A 24248-nucleotide genomic window follows, 5' to 3' on the forward strand; every position below is an offset into this window, starting at 1 on the left:
CAATGCTGCAAACGATGGTGTCGACAACCCTAAGGGACCCCCAGCATTCACAAGGGCGCTCCAAATACTTCAGTGGCCTCATGGTTTCAAAATCACTAGGGTCAAGCCCTACGAAGGAAGGATGAGCCCGACACAATGGCTACAGGCTTATGCCACTACTGTCCACGGCGCCGAAGGAGACACCAGTGTCATGGCTAACTATCTCCCTATCATGCTCACACCAGTTGCCATGAGCTGATTTACAAGCCTTGCCTCGGACTCCATTGGATCTTGGGAAGAGCTGAAAAAAGTCTTCACCAACAATTACATGGCTACATGTACTCAGCCAGGCACCAAGCATGACCTGAACCGCATCAACCAAAAGCTGTCTGAGCTCCTTCATAGCTACATCCGACGTTTTTCCGAGATGAGGAATTCTATTCCAAACATCATGGAAGCCATGGTCATCACTACCTTCATCCGAGGACTCCATCATCGCGAGCTTCGCTCCAAGTTCAACCATAAGCCACCCACTAGGATTGGTGAGATGATCACAACCGCCAACCAGTATGCCGACGTTGAGGAAGTCGAGGTGCACTTCAATGAGGATGCGGGCACTCATCGCCCAACACGCTGCTACGACGACCGCCCCGACGACCGACGCCACAACGACCGCCGCTTCGACGACCGCAGTTACCATCGTGACAGCGGTCGTGATCGGCCAGAAAGGCCCAAGTCTGGTCAAAATCACCGCCGCTGGCCAGACCACATCATTGCTGCCATCAATGAACCTCGTGCCAAGTGCAATGACGAGTAGTACAAGATCCTTGATGGCCCATGCCCTCTCCATAAGAACACCAAGCACAAGATGAAGAACTGCCTCGGTTTGGCTAAGGAGTTCTAGGACAAAAAGCTAGATGACGACACCAACAACGGAGCCAGAGGTTGCTGACCACCTGGGGGCAATAACAATGCCTTTTAGGACCATGACAAGGTGGTCGCCACTATCTTCGGGGGCCTCGCCTCCACCGAGAGCAGAAGAGAACGGAAGCTCACCGTAGGGCAGGTGCTCGCCGTCACTATAGAAGACACCACCGCTAACCCCAGCTATCGCCCATGGTCTGAGGTCCCCATCACATTTAGTAGGGCTGACTAGTGGGCAGACATTCCCTACATAGGGCGTTTCCCCCTTGTCCTCGATGCAACTACCTAGAAGGTACTTTTTAGAAAAGTGCTCATCGATGGTGGGAGCACTCTGAATCTCCTTTTCACCAGAGCCCTAAAGGAGCTGGGCCTCGGGTTAGTAGATCTCACACCCTCCGACTCCTCCTTTTGGGGTGTGGTACCTAGCAGGGCCTCCAAACTGCTGGGATAGATCACCCTACTAGTATAGTTTAGTATGGCAAGCAACTACCGCGTTGAGCACATCAACTTCTATGTCGCCGACTTCAACACCACCTACCACGCCATACTTGGCCGGCCAAGTTCATGGCTGTACCACACTATGTGTATCTGGTGCTGGAGATGCCTTCGCTTGTAGGAGTTCTGGCCTTGCGGGCCAACCTCTCCATCGCCTACGCCTGCGAGATAGAGAGTCTCGCCCTCGCCGAAGCCACTGACCTCTCCATCTAGATGGCTAGCGTGGTCACCAAAGCCAAGATGTTGCCTGCCGACGACATGGAGATCCCAGAGCTAGAGCCTCCCCGCGCCTCCGCCAAGTCCAAGGAAATAAAGGAGGTTAGCCTCAGCCTCGATGACCCCTCCAAGACCGTGAAGATTAGGGCTCACCTTGACCCCAAATAGGAAAGCCCGCTCGTCTCCTTCCTACGTGCCAACACCAATGTGTTTGCTTAGAAACCTGTAGACATGCTCGGGGTACCACGGGAGAAGATCGAGCACTCCTTGAATGTCTCACCGACCGCCAAACTGATCAAGCAGAAACTCCACCGATTCATGCCAAACAAGAAAGAGGCTATTAGGGTAGAAATAAAACAGCTCTTAGCTACCGGATTTATAAAAGAAGTGTATCATCCTGAGTGGTTAGCAAACCCTATTCTTGATCGAAAAAAGAATAAAGAATGGAGAATGTGCGTTGATTACACTGATCTTAACAAACAATACCCTAAAGACCCCTTCGGTTTGCCTCGGATAGACGAGGTTGTAGACTCCACCGCTAGCTATGAACTATTGTCCTTCCTTGACTGTTACTCTGGCTATCACCAGATCTCCCTCAAGGAAGAAGACCATATCAAGATGTCGTTCATCATGCCCTTCGGTCCATATTGCTACACCACCATGTCCTTCGGACTCAAGAACGCTAGGGCGACTTATCAAAGGGCTATCCAGATGTGCCTCGATCAATAGATTGGCCGCAACATCAAAGCTTACATCGATGATGTGGTCATCAAGTCCAAGACCGCCGATGATCTTATTGCCGACCTCGAAGAAATGTTCGCTAACCTAAAAAGGTACTGATGGAAGCTGAATCCTTTAAAGTACATCTTTGGAGTTCCATCCGGTATACTCCTGGGCTACATTATCAGCGCATGAGGCATCGAGCCCAATCCTAATAAGGTCTCCACCATCACCAACATGAAACAGCCAACATGCGTCAAGGATATACAGAAGCTTACAGGATGCATGGCTGCCTTAAGCCGCTTCATATCGCGCCTCAGCAAAAAAGGGCTACCTTTCTTCAAACTCCTCAAGGGCTCCAAGTGCTTTTCCTGGTCGGAGGAGGCAAACATAGCTTTCGAGCAACTCAAGTTGTTCCTAACAAAGCCTCCTATCATGATGGCACCATGGCCAGATGAAACCCTCCTGATCTACATCGCCGCTTCTTCCCGTGTTGTCAGCACAGCCATTGTGGTCGAACGCGAGGAGGCTGGGCATGCCTATAAGGTGCAACATCCAGTATATTTCATCAGCGAGGTTCTTAACGAGCCCAAGACTCATTATCCTTAGGTCTAGAAGCTGTTGTATGTCGTTCTGATCACGTCGCGCAAGCTCCGTCACTACTTTGAGTATTACAAGATCATCGTGGTCATCGAGTACCCTCTGGGGGACATCCTCCGCAACAAAGAGGCCAACGGCCATATCATCAAGTGGGCTGTCGAGCTCGGCACTTACTCCATTGAATTTAGAAGGAGGCCTACCATTAAGTCTCAGGCGCTTGTGGATTTCATCGCTGAGTGGACCGAGATACAAGAGCCCATCGCCGCCACCTGCCCCGAGCACTAGGTGATGTACTTCAACGGCACCCTCAACATCAATGGAGCTAGTGTGGGTATTCTATTCATTACGCTGACCAAGGATAAACTCCGATACGTTCTCTGGATACACTTTTCGGCCTCCAACAATGTCGCCGAATACGAAGCATGTCTCCACGGACTCCGTATAGCCGTTGAGCTTGGTGTCAAATGTCTCATGGTATACAGGGACTCTGCACTAGTCATCAACTAGCTCAATAAAGACTGGTCTTGCTCCAGCGAGAAGATGGATGCATATTGCGCCGAAATCAGGAAGCTTGAAGGGAAATTCTACGGTATCGAATACCACCACATGGTACGCGATCAAAATCAGCTCGCTGATCACTTATCCAAGTTAGGCTCCTCTAGCGCCGCGATCCTACCAGGGGTCTTTGTTCAAGATCTTCTAGCGCCATCCATTAAAGAAGAAAAGGAAGTTCAGGAAGTTCCCCCCGCCGAGCAGCTAGTACTTATGGTACTTTTGCTAGCCGCCGATTGGAGGGAACAGTTCATCAAGTACCTCTCCAGTGCCAAAGTACCTGCCAATAAGACTGAAACCGAACGCCTAATCCATCGAAGCAAGTATTACGTGTTGGTGGATGGCAACTTGATGAGGAAAAGTGCCAAGGAAGGGATTCTGCAAAAATGCATCACCCAAGAAGACGGAGTGAAGCTACTTCTCAAAATTCACTCTGGTTCCTACAGCAACCACATAGCCTCAAGAACATTGGTCAACAAAGCTTTTCGAGCTAGTTTTTACTGGCCTATGGCCATCTCCGATGCAGAAGACCTCGTCCGACGTTGTGAAGGATGTCAATTTTTCACCAAGCAAATACACGTGCCGGCACAAGAGCTGCAGACCATCCCAGCTTCCTGGCCCTTCGCATGCTAGGGACTGGACATGATTGGTCCTTTCAAGCCAGCGCTAGGTGGCTTCCGGTACGTATACGTCGCCATTGATAAGTTCTCTAAGTGGATCGAGTATAAACCGCTCGTCTCGGCTACTACAAAGAAAGCAGTCGAGCTCTTCGAAGACATCATCCACAGATTCGGTCTCCTGAATAGCATCATCACCGATCTCAGAACTATATTTACTGGCCATCACTTTTGGGACTTCTGCAAAGACCGATGCATCTCTATCAAGTACGTCTCCATTGCCCATCCTCGAGCCAACGGCCAGGTCAAATGGGTGAACGGCATGATCCTTGATGCCCTCAAAAAGAGGCTATATCAGAAAGAAGAAAAGCATCCGAGCAGATGGCTCAAGGAGCTACCAGCTGTAGTCTGGGGACTGTGCACTCAAGCTAGTCGCAATACCGGTGTGTCACCATATTTCTTGGTCTACGGCTCAGAAGCCATACTACCAGCGGATATTGCCTTCCGAGCACCTAGGGTGGAAAATTATGATGAAGAGCAAGCCACAATTGTTCGGACAGAGGATGTTGATAGGGCTAAGGAAGAACGCCTAATCACCTACGTCCGCACAGCCAAATATCTAGAAGGCTTGCGGAGGTACTACAACCGCAACATCAAAGGTCGTTCATTTGCTGTTGGCGACCTCGTTCTTCGCAGAAAACAAAAAACCGAAGGGATGCACAAGCTCTCCTCCCCCTAGGAAGAGCCTTACGTCGTCAAAGAGGTTACCCGACCAGGGTCTTATCGCCTATGTGACTTAGACAGAATCGATGTCCCCAACTCATGGCACATCAAACACCTCATACGTTTCTATCCTTGAAACACCCTAGATATGTACCCTCCACTTTATGATGAATAAAGTTTTGGTCTCCGCAATTTGTCTCCATTATTTCTCCATTATGATTAATCTACACTTATGGTCGCTGAACTTTCAGCTACTCCATAACGAACTCCAATATGAAATCGCCATAACTGCGCTGACCACGTTTCTCCAAATCTCCAACGTTTTCGCCGAACAAGTTTCTCCAAATTGTCGAACACGTTTTCTCCAAATCGCCGAACACGTTTTCTCCAAATCGCCAGCGTATTTCGCCACACGTTTTCTCCAAATCGCCAACGTATTTCGCCACACATTTTCTCCAAATCGCCGAACACTTTGCTCCAAATCTCCAAGATGTTTCGCCGATCAGCGAGCAGCGTACGTTCTATTTTGTTCTCTTCGAAGATGACCCAGTTTCCGATCTCTCCCTACACGTGCCACGGGCTCCGCGCTCTGCGTTATGGGTGGTCGACTGCGGTTCCTTGGTCACGCTTGTTCTTCCTACACGTGCATGGGCTCCGCACTCGATGTTATGGACTATGGGCTAGCTGAGGCCATAGGGGTTAGTAGCAAACTAACTACTCGGACTCTACTTATACTCTGTATAAATACGTTATGGTCAAAACTACGAAGATTTTTTCACCGAAATACAAGCAAACTACATACACATGCACCATATAACATTTATCACATACATAAATGTTTTTTGCGTTTTTGCGCGTTTTAACTACACTGTCAAGATATTACAGATGATAATCTCCGAGCAGATCACAGAGCTCCGCCATCACCGTCCGTCTCGCCGAACAGGTCTATATCGCTGGTCAGCTTCTTCGCTGCGTCCTCCACCTCATCCTCTAGCTGCTGGGTCTCCATCTCGCTCAGCCCTTCGGTGAACCTGCCCCCTATCGCCTGAAGGTCGATGGCTGGGTAGTGGAACCAAACCACCATAAGAGCGTGAGTAGCGACGGTCACAATGGCGTCGCGATTGAAGCTCTTGAAGTTCTCCCACGCTGCCTTGCACCTCTGGATGATGGTGTCCGAACGTTGCCGCCTGCCATCGGGCTAAGGAGCCGGTTCCAGGTCAACGCAGTCGAGCACCGGTTTAATTGAGGCGACTACTGCATCGAAGTTATCCCTTTGGGTCCTAGCCTCATGCACCAGCACATCAAACTGTGCCTTGGCTTTATGACGGTAGCCTACAAGTGTTACAATGTTCCATCATATAAGGAAACTACTTCAACAGTAACTCCGACTAGGAAGTATTCACCTTTCATCTCATCGGCCAGTTTGTCTGCTCACTCTGACTCCTTCGCCTTCTCCTGTCGGAGTTGTTTGACAGTCTGGCGCAGTTGGCCGAGCTCCACGTCTTGCTCTACAAGCACAACAGTTATCACCAAAAATATGGTTGTTCAGCAATACAAAGTACATTCGCCGATATATCATACCTGCTTTCTGCTCGAATACACTTATGAGCTGTTTAGATTTCTGTTCCAACTGCTCAGAGACACCCCTCAGTTGTTCGGAGATAGTGGCCAGCTGCTCGGACTTGCTCTGCAGCTGCTTGGACGTAGCCGCTAGTTGTTCGGATAGGACCCCCCCTCTGATATTCCAGGTCCTGCACATTGGACTCTGCAAGGTCTCACTCGCGTCGGGCTCTCTGGATGTTTCTCTCCGAGTGGTTCATCGCCTCCTTGAGTTTTTCGTTCTCCTCGGTGAGGGGCTCCATCCTCTTTATCAGCTGGTGCCGCTGCTCGGTAGTCTGAGTCATCCCCTGCAAATGCACAATAATAATGATGAACTCCAATCTCCAACATTATAGTCGAGCATTCTAGATGCAGTACTGACCTCAATTTGTTTCATTACTCCGGCGACGGTGGATTTCAGTCTCCTCATCTCCCTGGTGGTGTCTTCCTCCTCGATAACCACCACCTCGTCACCGCGCTTGCGGAGGATTCGGACGGATTGGAGTCGAGGTTCAGCACGCTCAATCTTTTCCACCTCGTCCTCTTCTGCCGTAGCTCGAGGCACCACCGGGGGGCTCTGTGGCCGGACAGCGGGTCCGACCATCCCTGGCGACGCCTCAGGGGGCATCGTTTGCTCCTCGGCTGCCACCGGCTTTGCCGCCCCAGACTCTAGCGCATCGACGGCAACTCCAGCTTCTGCTCCCGAAGACCCGACAGTTCCCGCCGTTGCCTTGGGTATCGTCGCCGACTCGTCTGCTGTTGGCGCCAATTGTTCGACGCCTCCAAGTCCACCGCGGCGGTGGTTGACTCTTCCTCCGGCTGCCGAGCACTCGGGGACTCCGGGACGGGAGCCGCCGACATTGCCTCCACCCCGAGTTCAGCCCTTGGCTGTTCGACAGTCTGGACTGGCGGGGTCAGATCCTCCGTACGCTTTGCACTGCATCAGATCGGCTCGTCAGTCACCAGAAAAGTTAAGAAACTATAGTAAAGTAACTCCAAGACAAGGATACTTACGGTTTGGTCTGCCGGTTCAATTTCTTGAACCGGCGGTGCCTACCCGAGCCCCCAGGCGCAGCCGTGGGGTCGACTCCCGTGCTCTGGGGGGAGGTCCCGCCTCCTCCACAGTCGACCTCTGTTCTACCTATCGCTCTAGGACCCTCTCCGCCTGTCGCTCCAGGTTTACCTCCGCCTGTTGCTCAGGGGCTCCCGTCGCTTGCCTCGCAGGGACTCCCGTCGTCTGCTGTGCGAGGACTTCCCTCATCTGTTGTTCAGGGACTTCTTCGCCTCCCCTTGATTGATCCTCCACGCGCGTGCTGCGCGGCGGCTCTTGGTATCCACAAGTCTGTCGACAGCTACTGAGCGGTAATGGCAAAGAAGAGATAAAAATGGACAGTTAAGGAATGCTATAATTTTTTATAGCAATCAAAGAATCATTCAGCCTGCTCGCTGGTTGGTTTCTGGGCTGATAAGGCCGGCTGGTGCTGGTTTATTGTGAGAGAAAAATACTGTATCATAGCTGATAAGCCCTGGCTGAAACCAATAAGCGAACAGGCTGATTATAAGTTTCGATGGCAAGAAGGAAACTCTCTCCAAAACAGCCCCCAGAAAGGCGGCGGCTAGAAAATTTTGGAGTTTTTCCCTAATCCAAATGGGCTTTCCAAAGCCCGGCTGAAAACCTATTCCGACCTTGGCCAGCTCGTACGCATCGGCATCGCGTCGCGCCCGCCGCTCTCCCCGAATTTTTTATTTTTCAGCCTTTTTTGAAAAATATTTACAAATAAACCCCTGGTGGTTTGATTTTCATTTATGGACCCTGACCTCGGCGCCATGACTTTTGGCGTAGAGGAAACACCGAGGTCTTGGCGAGGCGTCGGATGTGGCGGTGACCTGACGCCGACGTGGACAAGGTCTCGGCGCCGTAGATCTTTACGCCGAGCTCGGCGCCGTAGATCTTGGCGTCGAGCTGTTACCCTATAGATCTTGATGTTTGAAATGAAACAAGTATAAATGTTTCACATCATTATTGTGGTTCAGCGGGTTAGGACGCGCGTGAATTGCCTCAAACCCCAAAGCTGTATCTTTTTTGCTACATTTTTAATAAGCACCCCAACGCGTTGAGGGCTTCTGCGGCGGCCCGTTTTCAGCCGCGTACGCATGCGGCGGCCGCAATCCCGTTTGTCGCTGCTGCCTTGCATGGAAACGAGAATAGTGACTTGTTGCACACGCGTGTGTTCATTTTCTTATTTACTTCACAAATTTTTTTAGTGATCCATATGTTAGCTAAAAAATATACGTAAATTACACAAAATACTATATATCGTTAGGAATATGTGATTGATTTTTTTAAAAGCAGAATATTTGACATATGGATATGTGCAGCAGATCAATTAAAAGGTTTGACATATTCCTAACCAAAATTTACGTATGGCCAGACTTAATATGTCCACATATGGCCTTATTTACTTCACGGTTAAGTCTGGCCATATGTTTTAAAAACCATATTAAGCTCTAGATTTCATCACAAAATACTATGTATCGTTAGGAATATTTGACATGTGGATTTTTTTAGCAGGCTCGTCGGCTCGTGATGAACTGGGAACAGTAGCAGCAGGAGGAGGAGCCTCAGAGCTGAAGCTAAAAAGAATTCCAGCGTGTTCCCGATGCAGGTGAGGTACAACCACAGCATATTGGCCTGCAAGAAGAGATGCTCATTAGCATTTTGCAAGAAGAGACGCTCATTAGCATTTTGTACTGTACTGTATGAGGCAATCACCACGGGACAGATTGGTGGTGGCAGGAGCAATTTGTTTTTGGCTAGACATTCTATTCAGTCACTGTATTTTCAGTCTTTTAACTAGGCCACTAAAATAAGTGGATGCTGCTTTTCCAGTAGAAAACAAATCATGGATCAGTGGAAAAATATATCTTTTGGTGTTGTTGCTTTCAGTTGCCATATGCTGTTTTCAGCAATAGTGCAACTGATTTGCAGTATCTCATTCCAGTTGATTGTGACTACAGCTTGATTCGATCTGCTTTGCATCTCAGCTTCGTACTACCAATAGCAATTGGTGACGGACTTGAAAAGACATTGCTCGATAAAAGACACCCGCCCATCTACCTCAAATGAGAAAAACTTTACACGAGCGGACACAGAAAGGAGGGGAGGGAAGGGCTGGGCATACCTGGTGGGTGCTTATCGCCGGCGAAGGGCCCAACGGGGGGGGGGGGGGGGCGCGGCAGTAGCAGAGTCGCCCGTGGCGCGGCAGGGGACGAGCCGCCCGTGGAGGTTGCTAAAAAAATCAATCACACATTCCTAACAATACATAGTATTTTGTGTAATTTACGTATATTTTTTAGCTAACATATGAATCACTAAAAAAGACTTGTGAAGTAAATAAGAAAATGAACACACACGTACGCAACCAGTCACTATTCTCGTTTCCATGCAAGGCAGCAGCGACAAACGGGATTGCGGCCGCGGCTGAAAACGGCCCGCCGCAGAAGCCCGCAATGGCGTTGGGGTGCTTATAAAAATGTAGCAAAAGAAAAGATTTAGTGCTGGGTTTAAACCTACGCCTTTGAGTTAAGTCATGCGCGGTCTAACCAGCTGAACCACAATGACATTGTTGCATGTTACTCGAAACAATTATACTTGTTCCATTTCAAACGCCAAGGTTTATAGGGTAATAGCTCGGCGCCAACGCCGAAGGTTTGTGTACGTCGGCGCCAGGTCACCGCCACGACCGACGCCTCACCAAGACCTCGGCGCCAAGACATATTTCCTCGGTGTCAAAAGCCATAGCGCCGAGGTCAGAGTCCATTAACGAAAATCAAACCATTGGACCGTATATTTGCGAATATTTTTTTTTTAAAGCTGAAAAATAAAAAATTCGGCCGCTCTTCTCCCCTGCCCTGCTTCGTCAACTTCAAAATAGTACGCGCTTCCCGCCCCTCCTCCCCCCCTGCTCCCCTCCCCTTCCCTTCCCCGCCGATGGAACCCGCGGCCATGTCGAGATCCCCGTGCTCTATCACCTCGCCGGCCTCCCTATCGACCGCCCCGCTTCTCCCCGTACGCCTCGCCGTCCGGCCCCGCCGCCGCGCGCCTGCTTTCGTTGCGCCCTCCGGCAGGCCGCTCGTCGCGCGGCGCGCCGCGGCCGGAGACAAGTTCGAGGCCGAGACGCCCATAGAGAAAAGTCGGTGACTGTACTTCCGCTTCTGCTTGCCATGCCTGTCGTTTCATTTGTATTTGTGTGTTTGCTGTTGCTTTTCGGACATGTTTAATACTGATGCGTGTGCTTACTGGGGCGGTCGGCGGTGTGGTCCCCTTTCAGGATTCCCTCCCTTCCCAACTGTCATGGACATCAGCCAGATCCGTGACATCCTGCCACATAGGTGAGTCAATTATTGTGGGTGGTATTTGTTCATTTGTTCCTAGATTTTTCATTGTGGCTTACTATGTGCCTAGATTTGCTTAGCAGATGTCTAAAAATGTGCCAAATGAAGGTACAGAACTTCTTAATTAGAATTTTAGGGCTTTGTCAGTAAAAATGCATGACTTGTATGTTGTAAACGGGTTGTTATATTTTTTAGCCTAAGAATTAAATTCTGATCATGTGATTTAAATGTATACTGTATTGCTTTGAATTTTTAACAAACTTCCTACCTATAAAACTGACTATTTGTCTGACTTCCCTCCTCTGATGGATTCACCCCTCTTTACCAGTCATGTGGATTGTGAAAATGAAATAAATAAATAAATAACTCCGCACCACTGTCATGAAAAGATAATATTAACATTTCTTAAAGAATTGTTATGTTGTTGATTATGACCAAATGGCGCCCTTTCTGGCTTTGGTTGTAAGTGTGCTCTTGACCAATGCTCTGAAGAAAACTGTTCAGAGCTGTCTATTTGCATACGGAAATGTTCAAGTTAGCCGAGCTACTGCACATTTCAAGCCTTCTAAGTTTCTTTTTGAACGGTGAATGCCATTAAATTTTTAGGCTAAAGTGATGCAACTAGATTTTTTTGTTTCAAATTTTGTTCTTATGGTCATGATTTTTTTTATTAGTAAAATTATCATACAAGAGATATTTGTAGTCAAGTTTCAATTTGGAAGACCATACAAGCCAAGTTGCACGATGTAAAATTGAACGTACTACGTGCTTTTTTGTGTATTCCCTAGCCATAGTGATGATGCTACATAGGTGAGTGAGTAGTCGGGTGCTCGTTGGTTCCCATAGTTTTCAAATAAATGGAGTCTATCTACTAAACTTGTTTACTGACTCCCTCTAATTTAGCCATAGAACTCTTAAGTAATCTTGTTACCATATCACAAAAGCAAAGGAAATCATATAGGATCATTTTTATCATATACATATGCATATAAAGATCGGTCAATGGAAGATCCTGCTACCACCAGCCGCCACCGGCCACCACCACCATTTTTTGTTTTTGTAAGCAGTGAAGATACTCAAATTTCCAGCTTTTTGTGTTTAAGTGCCTGTATTCTTTGTTGATATGCATGTAGGTTCCCGTTCCTTCTGGTTGACAGAGTTATTGATTACAAACCAGGAGAATATGCTGTTGCAATCAAGAATGTGACAATAAATGATAGCTTCTTCCCAGGGCATTTCCCTGAACGACCCATAATGCCTGGTGTTCTCATGGTTGAGGTATATGATATTCTCGTTATTTTTCCTTTTTTGATACCTATATTGCCTACTGAGATGCAATTGTTTCATCATTATTGACGTGTAGATTAAATTGGTGTTGCATCACCATACATTTTTCTGAAACTATACTGGTCGAAATCTTAGAGTGCCACACTTTTTGGTCTAATTCAGAACAAGTTTAGTTGAATTCACCATTCACATGTGTACTATGAATTGATGAATGCTAGACCATTGGTGCTGGATCTTGTCATTCAGTAGCTCTATTCCAGCATTTTCATACCTTTTAAAAGTGAAGCTACTGATGTCAATCAAACACATAGTTTCAGATTGTTGCAGAGTTAATAAACTGACGTAGACAATCAACTGCAAGTTATATTTATAAGGGATTAGTATGACACAGGTCTTTGTGTTTACATATAGGATGTAAGCTAAGGTAGAAGGCATGGTAATTCTGCTGCTTGATGCATTTTGGAATAACAATAGAATAGAAGGTCCAATCTTTGATATACAAGTTTATGTATGCGTCATCTGTTCTGGTCTGTGTTTCTTCTGAAGAAACACAGAGCAGAACAGATTTCTGATTAACTGGAGAAACACAGAGCAGAACACATTTCTGATTAACTGGTATGAGACAATTGTTTACCATGATTTGCAGGCAATGGCCCAGGTTGGTGGAATAGTGATGTTGCAGCCTGAAGTAGGTGGATCTCGAGAGAACTTCTTTTTTGCGGGGATTGATAAAAGTAAGGTTTCGGAAGCCTGTGATTGCTGGAGACACCTTGATCATGAGAATGACTCTGATCAAGCTGCAGAAGAGATTTGGAATTGCAAAGATGGAAGGGAAAGCTTACGTTGGTGCCGACCTAGTATGCGAAGGAGAGTTATTGATGGCTACTGGATCAGAGTGAAGGCAGGAGACCTAGTATTGCAGTTTTTATTGTGAAATCATCTTTCCAGCTTAAGTTTGAACTGTGTCTGTAATAGCGATGTATTGTCTTTGCCTTCTAGTCTTGGTCCAGTGCCGTAAGATCAAAATCGGACATGGTAAACAAATTTTGTTAAGAAGAAATATGAGTAACAGGGCTCTAAGGTTACAACTACTGTCGATGGAACAAATAGAAACTCATTCCTTGCCCTTGCCGTTGTGGGAGATTAAGGCACCTTGGATGGAACAAATAGAAACTCGTTCATTGCCCTTGCTGTTGTGGGAGATTAAGCCATCTTTGGAAAGCGTGAAACTTTTTTTCCCTGTTTTCCGTGTTTTTCCTTTGAAAATAAATTGATTCTGTGAAATTAATATGTTCCAAAGGGTCCTAAAGAGGGGGCGAAACCCCTTGTTGGTTGTCCGTTGGTGTGAGGTGTCACTCTTTTCTCTTGCCGCCGGTTTTGTGTCCTAGTCCCAATGTACAGTAAGCACCTCTAAAATTCTCATTAGTTACATGGAAGAAAGGTTAATCATATAAATTTTTTGGTTGCTTTGAGTCGTGTTGGTAAGGTGACATACAGTAAGCCCCTCTAAATCGTCATCCATTTTTAGAGGATTACATGGAAATCAAAGCATGCTTATAGTCACCTGTCGTCTACTTAGCTACAACAAGGTCATCTGAGATGCTTCGTTTTCTTCTTTTTTTCATCACGCGGAACTTTCGACACTGAGGTCAGTCTCAGTGGAAGTTTCATCAGAGTTTTATTTGCATTTAATAAGATGTCACATAAGTGTTTTAATGATGTGGCAACATTTTAATAAGAGAGAGAAGTGAGTTTCATGGGAATGAAACTCTCTTGACACGATTATCAGCTCTCTATGAGTCGTGTAATTAAATGTCTATAGAACCATAGAATGAAACTCTCCATTAAGAGTGGGTGTTTCATCCATGTTCCATTTTATTTTACATGACATGGCAGTTTTGGAAACAATACCATGAAACTCATCACTGGGACTAGCCTGAGAGAAGCATTTGAGTGCATAAATGATGGACGTATGATGATTAAAAGGTCAACAATTGTGTAGTCACTTGCAATGAAGCTCATAAATGATGTAGTATGGTTTTATACTTTTATGCAAAGCAATTTTCTTACTGAACAGTTATGTTTGCTCAGTTGTTGTCAAGCTAGCTTCACTTGCCTCAAGCTAATATCGACTTGAACAAATATATATGCTATATATACGTCGGGATTCTAAAACTGATCTGAGCCCACGGTGGTTGCGACAATGGGACTTCTGACGGTGTACTTGCCCGCGTCGTCCACCCACGTCAACGCACCATGCAACACATCTCCGCTCTTGTTCGTCATCTTCCCCCGGATCACAAGCGTGTACTTCTGCTTCTCGTTCTTACCGCCGAAGGCCAACTTGTCCGGACTCACGATCACCGTCAAGCCGTTCAAGCCCGTAACTTCGGCGCTGTAGCTCGCAGGCCCGTCGCCGACGTTGGTCACGGTCCTGGTGAACGTCCGCTCGACGGCGCCGCCGTCGGGGTCGAAGAACGCTATGAATGACGGGTAGTTGAGGTCGAGGGACGCGCCGGTGCAGTCGACGGCGTACGACGGCGACTGCGCGACGACGGTCCTGATCTGCGCGGCCGTGTAGTTCATGGCGCACATGAGCTTGACGTAGTCCCCCGGCGCGGCGTCGTAGACCAGGCCCGGGTCCACGGCGCGGGTCGGGTCGATGTGACCGGACCCCATCGCCAGTGGCGACGCGGGGTGGTTGCGGTTGCCCATGTCCTTGATGGACGCCCCGGTGTTGTCCAGCGCGCTGGCCGTCGTCATCATCGCCGACCGGACCATGGCCGGGCTCCACTCCGGGTGCACGGCCTTGAGCAGCGCGGCCACCCCGGACGCGTGTGGGCACGCCATGGACGTGCCGGAGATGATGTTGAACTTGCTGTACAGCTGCGTTGATCCGACGGAGGCTACGCTGATGTTCTCCGCCCACGAGGCCAGTATCAGCGAGCCCGGCGCCATCAGGTCTGGCTTGAGGACCGTCGGGCAGCTCCCCGACGGGCCGCGCGACGAGTACGCCGCCACCATCGGCGCGGGCTTCGTTCCCAGGATGGTTACCTCGAACTTTATGGCCGCCTTGGGCGCGCGGCTGCTCCGTATGTACTGGAGCAGCAGGGACCCATCTTGTGGGCTCAGGATGACGCCCGGGAACGAGAACTCCTCGTAGAGCAACCTGAAAGAGTCATTGGACAGGAACAAGCCCGCGCGCACTTGGGCCAGTTCCAATTCAGAGACGGCGTCGCCCAGGGAGGCGGTGGCGTCGCAAAGGACGACCTTGTCACGGTTCTTGGAGAGCAACGTGAAGTTGTCGCACGCATCGAGGAAGACGAGCGCGGTGGCCGCGAGCGCGATCGGGCTGCCCGGGTACAGTGATTCGCCGATGACGGTGGTGCCGTCGCCGAGGGTCACGACGCCCGAGAACTCCCGGTCCACCGTACCCGCCGCGACGGTAAGCATCCACGGCGTACCATTGTGGAGGAATCCGAGGTCGGGGCCTTCGTTGCCCGCGGAGGTGGACACGAACACGCCCCGCTGCATCGCGGCGAACGCGCCGATGGCGATGGGGTCCTGGTACAGCGGTTGGTCGTCAAAACCGAGGGAGAGGGAGATGACGTCGACGCCATCCGCGATGGCCTGGTCGATGGCGGCGAGTACGTCGGACGGGTACGCGCCCTCGTCCCAGAGGGCCTTGTACATGGCCACCCTAGCGCGAGGCGCCATGCCGCGCGCGGTGCCCGGTGCGTAGCCAAAGAAGGACGCGCCGGGCACCGGCGATCCCGCGGCCGTGGACGAGGTGTGCGTGCCGTGTCCATCCGTGTCGCGTGGGGAGTTAACAGCGATGGTCACGTTCTCGTTGGCGATGATTCCCTTGTTGAACTTGCGGGCGCCGATGAGCTTCCGGTTGCACGCCTTGGCGCCGTCGAACGCCGTGCCGGACTCGCAGACGCCCTTCCACCGCGCGGGCACCGGCGCGAGCCCGCCATCGTCTCGGAAGCTGGCGCTCTCGGGCCACACGCCGGTGTCCACCACGCCCACGATGATGCCGTCCCCGTACCCTGCCGTCTCCCACAGTCCCCCCGGAGCGCTGCCGCTGACGCCGAGGAACTCGGGCGTGTGCGTCGTGTCGCGGCGCACCACCCTGGCGTCGTCGGGGTAGCACGACACGAACCCGCGGGAGCGCCTGAGCGCCTCCAGCTCGTCGCCCCGCAGCCGCGCCGCGAACCCGTGCGCCGCGTGGTCGTACACGTTGTACATGTCGGCGCCCGGCGCCGCCGCGGACAGCGTCGACTCGTACCACCGCTGGTGGCTCGAGAACGCCCGAGGCATGGCCGACTTGTCCATGTGCACAATGTACGCCGCCGCCGTCTCAGCCGACGCGGCCGGCGCCCACAGCGTCGCGAAGGCGAAGGCGAAGCATGCCAGCGCCAGCAGCCACGGGCACGCCATGCAACGGAGCGTGACTACGATGGCCGCCATTCCGTCCGGCACACGGTTGTGAGACGCGCTGCGACGGCGTGCACCGGACCGGCGGCTATTTATCGATGGGGACACGCCACGTAGGACGTGGTTACATTGGGCATAATGGATGCTCTCAATAGTTTGACGACGGCCGGACCATACCCGATCGATCCGGTGGTCGACATTTGATCTACTTCGAAAGTTGGCTTTAGTCCTGGTATTTTTCGCGTTCGGGACTAGAGAAACCTTTAGTACCGGTTGGTAGCTCCAACCGGGACTAAAATTCCCTGTCCAACGGCTACTGCGGCAGACTTTTGTTACAGGGGACCTTTAGTCCCGGTTGAAGCTACCAACCGGAACTAAAGGTTAACTTTTACTTCCGGTTGGTCCCTCAAACCGGGAGTAAAAGTCTACTCCCGGCTGGAGGCTCCGTCCGGGACTAGAAAGGGACCTTTAGTCCCGGTTGCTGTCTCCAACCAAGACTAAAGGTCTCCAACCGATTCAGCTCTGTGGAGTGTCAACTACAAATCATCTACAGAGGCATCAACAGACTAAGAGCAACCGAGACTACAATCGGTTGAAAGGAAATTTAGTCCCGGTTGATTAAGAGGAACCGAGACAAATCCACCATATTGACTAAGAGCAACCGGGACTAACAGCTGATTAAGAGCAACCGAGACAAATCATCAACCGATTGAGCTGTTAATTGCTCTGTGGCCAGCAATTCCAGCGTTTTGGTTTTTGATGCAGGTGAGGCATCAACAACCGGGACTACAAATCAGCTGATCGAGCAGGTGAGGCATCAACAGAGGTAAAGCTAATGCAGCCTCGATGGGCCGGCTCGACCTGAAGCCCACACATAGGAGAGAGCATATACCAGAATGGAATTGTTGGCCAGTCCCACCTATTAGCACCATCTCGCTTGCTCAGAAGAGTGAAAGCTAACTTAAAAGCTCAGCTCTCAAGCCATGCAGCACGAACTTGAACAGGATCTGTTTTATAGGATTGTACTGCTGCATTCTTGACTAAAGGTCCTTCGTACTGTAGTTTATACAAAATGTTTGAACATATATTCTAACCGCGTAGAATGCGTATTCGAAAACCTTAAAAATAGAAACAAAAAAAAAGAAAACCTTTAGTCCGGTAGCAGTGTAGAATGCGTATTCGAAAACCAAAACGAATCATCAATTGAAAATTGAAAAAAATAGAAATAGAAACAAAAAAAAAAGAAAAATAGAAATAGAAAAAAAAAACATTTAGTCCCGGTTGGTAATACCAACCGGAACTAAAGGGCCGGCCCACATGGCCAGGCCGGGAGGCCTCTTTAGCCCCGGGCGCGAAACCGGGACTAAAGGGACGTTTAGTCTCGGGCGCGAAATCGGGACTAAAGGAGGGACCCTTTAGTCTCGAATTTATGCTCCCGTTTCCAAAACCGGGACCGAAGGGGATTGAGAACCGGAAGTACACGCCGTTTGTCTACTGTGGGGAACAGACCGGCGCGGCGCGAGCTAGCCTAGCGCCTAGCGGCGGAATGGGCACCGTGTCGCGCGCTTCGGCTTCGGGGCAATCGATTTGCGAGGCGAGGCACGCGGTGGAGCTGGACGATGTGTCGTGTACTGTTGAAAAATAAGGCATTTTCATATTTATTTTAATCCATAAAAAATAACGCAATAAAAAGGAGAGTGAAGTCATGAATAAAAGACAGAAACAATTCATGACAAATGTTAACATGATGATAAGACAAATTATAGAGCCGAAACATATGTGAAACATTATTTTACATAGCTGAAGCATCACAGATATGATCATAAATATAAAAGATGTGTTCTCAAATATCAAGATCACGATGATCACAAAAATAAAAGGAACCAGAAAACCAGTACTAGCATAATCATCCAAATCAACTAAACAGAGCATGCTGAATATTAAAGCAGTATTGCCTAGGAACATCATGATATTGATAATGAAACTCAGAAGAGGGTGAAGGAGATTATACCCTGCGGCGGAGCCGCTCGCACCAGGAAAAGCCATGGTGGTGCTTTGCTGTTGTAGTCGTCCCGCTCGATGCAGTGCAGAAAAGGACGCCGTGAAGAGGCACCGCTACAGGTTCACCAACGAGTAGTCGTGCCACCACCGACACTCCCCAAAAACGTAATCGCCCGTCTTCACCCGAGCAGGTGAAGCCCACGACGGAGACGCGTTCCGGAGGCCTACTCTTCCATCTCTGGTGCTCGCCAGAGGTGGAACGGGAAGAACTTGCGCTGCTGGAAAGTGGTGTATTTCGCCAAGAGAGCTTAACTGAGAGGAGAGGATTTGTTTTATAGGCAGAGGCCAGAAGACGAGAAGTCGACGGCACCGAGGAGTCACACCTCCCTTCTGCGGTGGGAGAGACGGAGACGGAGAGCCAGAAGTCACGGGAGTTAACCTCCAATCAATTCGTCACAGGAAACGGAAACGGAGTTTCAAAAATAGAGGCCTCGCCCGCCCGTCCGCTCGCTCGCCGCCGCCCGCCTGCCTGCCTGCCTGCCTGCCTGCCTGCCTGCCTCGCCACGCCACGCCCACGCCCACGCGCACGGGCACGGGCTCGGGCCGGGCCGGGCGGCGGCGGCGGCGGCGCGCGCGCGCGCGCGTGTGGCATCCAGGTGATTCACTTTTACTTCTCAAATAGATCGATCAATGATCAAGTATTTAAGTAGAGTCGCCTCTCGATTAAATTCCCATATGGTATAAAACCATTAATGTACATGTACGGACCATAGAGTTTAATAGAGATATTAAATAAATGGGCCAAGCCCATAATATCTAACAATCCCCACCAAACTCTAGGGTACGCAGTTTGAAGTTCTCAGAACCACATTCCTTTTATATACCAGTGTTTCGATGGAGACTGTTAAGTTGAACATCCATCTAGAAAGCTAGCTACACTCATCCACAACTGAACAATGGACAGAACCTTGAATTGACAGTTTTGTGCGAGATGAGTTTCACATAGCCTCTTAACTGATACTAGGCTGCCAAGTGCCTTCCCTCTGTTTTGAAGCATATAAGTCACACTTCGAGGCCTTTTCATGAGCATCTAGAGATTACCCACATCTCATAGATTGTGACTAGCAATCGAGCTCATATAGGTGTGTTCCTTATAGAATGTTCTGTAGGACAACATCCCCGCTATACCAAGCCGCTCGGATCACATTAAGAACTTAATCATCCTGCCTAACAGTATTAGAGAGACGGTGCATCTCCAACGAACTGAGCTATAATCTAAGGGGTCTCTCCCTCAGTCAATCAACAGCTTGTTTCGCCATCCTAATTCACGGGATCTCCGATCACATAGGATAGGTTACCACTGTTGATGGCTCTATGTGGGTCTCAAACCCAGTTCCCTCGACGCACCTTCTATCACATTGCGTGACAGACCCTTAGTGAATTGATCTGCTAGATTATTTGATGTATGGACATAGTCCAATGCAATTACTCCGGAGTTTCTCAGTTTTCTGACAGTCTTCAAACGTCTCTTCACATGCTTTGTGGACTTCATGTTATCCTTAGAACTGTTTACCTTAGTGATCACAGTTTGATTATCACAGTTCATGGAAATTGCTGGGATTGGTTTCTCAACAATTGGCAAATCCATCAGGAGATCATGGAGCCACTCTGCTTCAGCACTAGCGGTATCCAATGCGGTCAGTTCTGCTTCTATTGTAGACTTCGTTAAGATAGTCTGCTTGCAAGACTTCTAAGAAACAGCACCACCTCCAAGTAGAAACACGTATCCACTCGTGGCATACAGCTGATCCGCATCAGAAATCCAATTAGCATCACAATAACCCTCTAGTACCCTCGGATACCCGGAAAAGTGAATGCTGTAACTCATTGTCCCTTTCAAATAGCGCAGCACTCTCTCAAGAGCATTCCAGTGAGTATCTCCCGGATTTGACACAAACCGGCTCAGTTTGCTTACAGCGAACGAGATATCAGGCCTGGTTGCGCTAGCTAGGTACATAAGAGAACCAATTATCTGTGAATATCTCAATTGGTCTCTTGCAATTCTGTGATTCTTCCTCAAATGAATACTTGGATCGTACGGAGTAGGAGCAGGCGTACACTCACTGTACCCAAATCGGTTCAAGACCTTTTCCACATAGTGAGACTGCATAAGAGTTACCCCACCATTTCCTTCCTCCCTTGAAAGCTTAATGTTGAGAATAACATCAGCCTCTCCCAAGTCTTTCATCTCAAAGTTACTCGACAAAAAATCTTTTACTTCTTTAATCACATTTAGATTGTTGCCAAATATTAATATATCATCCACATATAGGCATAGTATCACACCATCACCACCACCAAACCGATAATATACACATTTATCAGCTTCATTCACAACAAAGCCGGCTGATGTTAAAGTTTTATCAAACTTCTCATGCCACTGCTTGGGGGCTTGCTTTAGGCCGTACAGGGACTTCAATAACTTACAAACTTTACCCTCTTGACCATTTGCAATAAACCCATCAGGCTGATCCATGTAGATCTCTTCCTCAAGCTCTCCATTTAGGAAGGCTGTCTTAACATCCATCTGATGAATGAAAAGACCATGTGAGGCAGCCAGGGATAGCAACACACGAATGGTCGTCAATCGAGCAACAGGTGAGTAAGTATCAAAGTAATCTTCACCTTCTTTCTGTGTATAACCCTTAGCAACAAGCCTAGCTTTGTACTTCTCAATTGTACCATCAGGCCTCAGCTTCTTTTTAAACACCCATTTACAGCCCACAGGTTTGCAACCAAATGGACGGTCAACCACTTCCCACGTCCCATTGGACATAATGGAGTCCATCTCACTTTGCACTGCCTCCTTCCACATGTCAGAATCAGGAGAAGAGTATGCCTCAGAAATGGTTGTGGGAGTGTCATCCACGAGATATATAATAAAGTCTTCTCCAAAGGATTTTGCAACTCTTTGCCTCTTACTCCTTCGAGTGACAGTATTATCATCCTCCTCAGGATTTTGCTCAAGCTCATGGGTGTTATCATCAGCGTGTATATTTGATTCATGAAGTTCAGGAATAGGATCATGACTAGACATGCTAGATGCACCTATTTTCATTGGAAATTCATTCTCAAAGAACGTGGCATCTCTAGACTCCATGACCGTTCCAACAGCCATATCAGGAGCACTAGAATTTATTATTAAAAAACGATAGCCCACACTATGAATGGCATAGCCTAAGAAAACACAATCTACAGTTTTTGGTCCAAGCTTTCGCTTTTTGTTTATTGGCACGTTCACTTTGGCCAAACAACCCCAAACGCGAAGATAAGAAATATTTAATCTCTTTTTCTCCCAATCCTCAAATGGAGTGATTTCTTTATTCTTTGTAGGCACTCTATTTAGGACATGATTCGCAGTTAAAATTGCCTCACCCCACCATTCCTTAGATAAACCAGCTGTCTCCAACATGGCATTCACCAAGTCAGTTAGAGTGCGGTTCTTTCTTTCAGCAATCCCATTGGATTGTGGTGAGTATGGAGGTGTCCTCTCATGAATTATACCGTGCACCGCGCAAAACTCAGAAAATTCATTAGAGAAATATTCTCCCCCGCGATCGGACCGCAACCGTTTGATATGCTTTTCAAGTTGATTCTCAGCCTCAGCTTTAAAGGTTTTAAAATAATGTAATGCCTCATCTTTTGTTTTAATTAGGTACACATAGCAATATCGAGTGCAATCATCTATGAACGTTATGAAGTATCTCTTACCACCTTTTGTCAAAATTCCGTTCATTTCACAAATATCGGAATGGATGAGTTCAAGTGGTGCTAACTCTCTCGCCACAGCTGCCTTGTGAGGCTTGCGAGGTTGTTTTGCCTCAACGCATGTATGACATTTGGAGCTTTTGGCAACGTCAAATTTAGGAATTAAATTCAAACCAGCTAAGCGGGACATGCAACCAAGATTAACATGACATAATCGAGAATGCCAAACATTCATCTCAACATTAACGTTATTAACGACATTATTCACTGCAAGAGGTAAAGTATCAACCAAAGACAAGCGGAACAAGCCTCCGCTCTCATAGCCTTTTCCAACAAAGGTTCCATACTTTGACATAACACACTTATTCGACTCAAACACAAGTTTAAAACCGTCTCGACATAGCAGAGAGCCACTAATAAGATTTTTCCTTATTGAGGGGACATGATGCACGTTCTTGAGTTGCACGGTCTTCCCCGAAGTAAGCTTCAGATCCACCGTACCAACACCATGAACACCAGCACGCGCGCCATTCCCCATTAGCAAGGCTCCACTCCTCCCGACCTGGTAAAAAGAAAACAAGGACTTATCAGCACACACATGTATATTTGCACCTGTATCAACCCACCAATCAGGTGAGGAACAAACTGTAAATGCAGATAAATTACCATACCCAGAAGCGTCTGCATCAGTCTCAATGGTGTTGACTGTCTTCGCCTTTGGTGGGGGCTTCCACTTAGCCTCAGGACACTCTCTAGAAAAGTGCCCAGTGTTCCCACAAGTGAAGCAGTTCATCTTTGCCTTGTCTAATCCCATCTTCTTATTATTACCTTTCTTGAAGAAGGTAGTGGATTTCTGCTTAAGCTCCTGCTGGGGCTTCTTCTTTTGTGGCTTAGGCCGAAACTTTTGCACCACATGTGCACTAGTAGTCGCCTCACCATTCCCGCCCTTGCTCTTTCCCTTAACATCCTTTGCTCTTGCCTTGTCCTCAACATCAAGAGTGCCAACAAGTTCAGCAATGCTAAACTGCTGCCTCTTGTGTTTCAAGGTAGTAGCAAAATCAGTCCAGGAAGGTGGCAGCTTAGCAATAATGCACCCTGCCACGAACCTGTCAGGGAGAGGACAGCCGTACAGCTCCAATTCCTTCACCAGTCCCTGTATCTCATGAGCCTGTTCGACTACAGGACGGTTATCAACCATCTTGTAGTCATGGAACTGCTCCATGATGTACAGCTCAGAACCGGCGTCGGAAAGACCGTATCGGGCCTCAAGGGCTTCCCACACAGCTCTGTCAGTCGGGAGTGGTATGTAGGCATCAACCAGAGAATCATTGATGATGCTCAACAGTGCAGCCTTGCACATGGTCTCAGCATGTCCCCAAGCCTGCTCATCCTCATCGGATCTCACAGTAGCAGGCTGCTCATTGAGCACATGACCACAGCGCATGGCCGACAACCACAGAAGGGCTTTCTCACGCCACCTCTTGTAGTGAGTGCCCTCAAACGACGTAGGCTTTAGCATGCCCGCAAAGCCAACAGATGAAAATGGCCTAAAATTACGTTTTTGGAATGTTGAAAAATAAGGCATTTTCATATTTATTTTAATCCATAAAAAATAACGCAATAAAAAGGAGAGTGAAGTCATGAATAAAAGACAGAAACAATTCATGGCAAATGTTAACATGATGATAAGACAAATTATAGAGCCGAAACATATGTGAAACATTGTTTTACATAGCTGAAGCATCACAGATATGATCATAAATATAAAAGATGTGTTCTCAAATATCAAGATCACGATGATCACAAAAATAAAAGGAACCAGAAAACCAGTACTAGCATAATCATCCAAATCAACTAAACAGAGCATGCTGAATATTAAAGCAGTATTGTCTAGGAACATCATGATATTGATAATGAAACTCAGAAGAGGGT

The 24248-nt window shown here is 48.4% G+C and overlaps 1 protein-coding gene and 1 pseudogene across 1 annotated transcript; one reads left to right on the forward strand and one right to left on the reverse strand.

The window, feature by feature from the left end:
• Positions 1-10416: 10416 nt before the first annotated feature.
• LOC136514284 (uncharacterized) lies at positions 10417-13006 on the forward strand (annotated as a pseudogene).
• Positions 13007-14128: 1122 nt separating this feature from the next.
• LOC136512812 (subtilisin-like protease SBT3) lies at positions 14129-16630 on the reverse strand. Its single transcript, XM_066506813.1, has one exon. It carries the CDS (start codon positions 16578-16580, stop codon positions 14277-14279), a length of 2304 nt encoding a protein of 767 aa, XP_066362910.1. The 5' UTR covers positions 16581-16630; the 3' UTR covers positions 14129-14276.
• Between the last annotated feature and the right edge of the window lie 7618 nt (positions 16631-24248).

The sequence above is a fragment of the Miscanthus floridulus genome, chromosome 16, assembly GCF_019320115.1.
Source record: "Miscanthus floridulus cultivar M001 chromosome 16, ASM1932011v1, whole genome shotgun sequence".
NCBI lineage: Eukaryota > Viridiplantae > Streptophyta > Magnoliopsida > Poales > Poaceae > Miscanthus > Miscanthus floridulus.

Coding starts and splice junctions, on each gene's coding strand:
- LOC136512812 (XM_066506813.1), bottom strand. CDS start 16,580: ATGGCGGCCATCGTAGTCACGCTCCGTTGCATGGCGTGCCCGTGGCTG.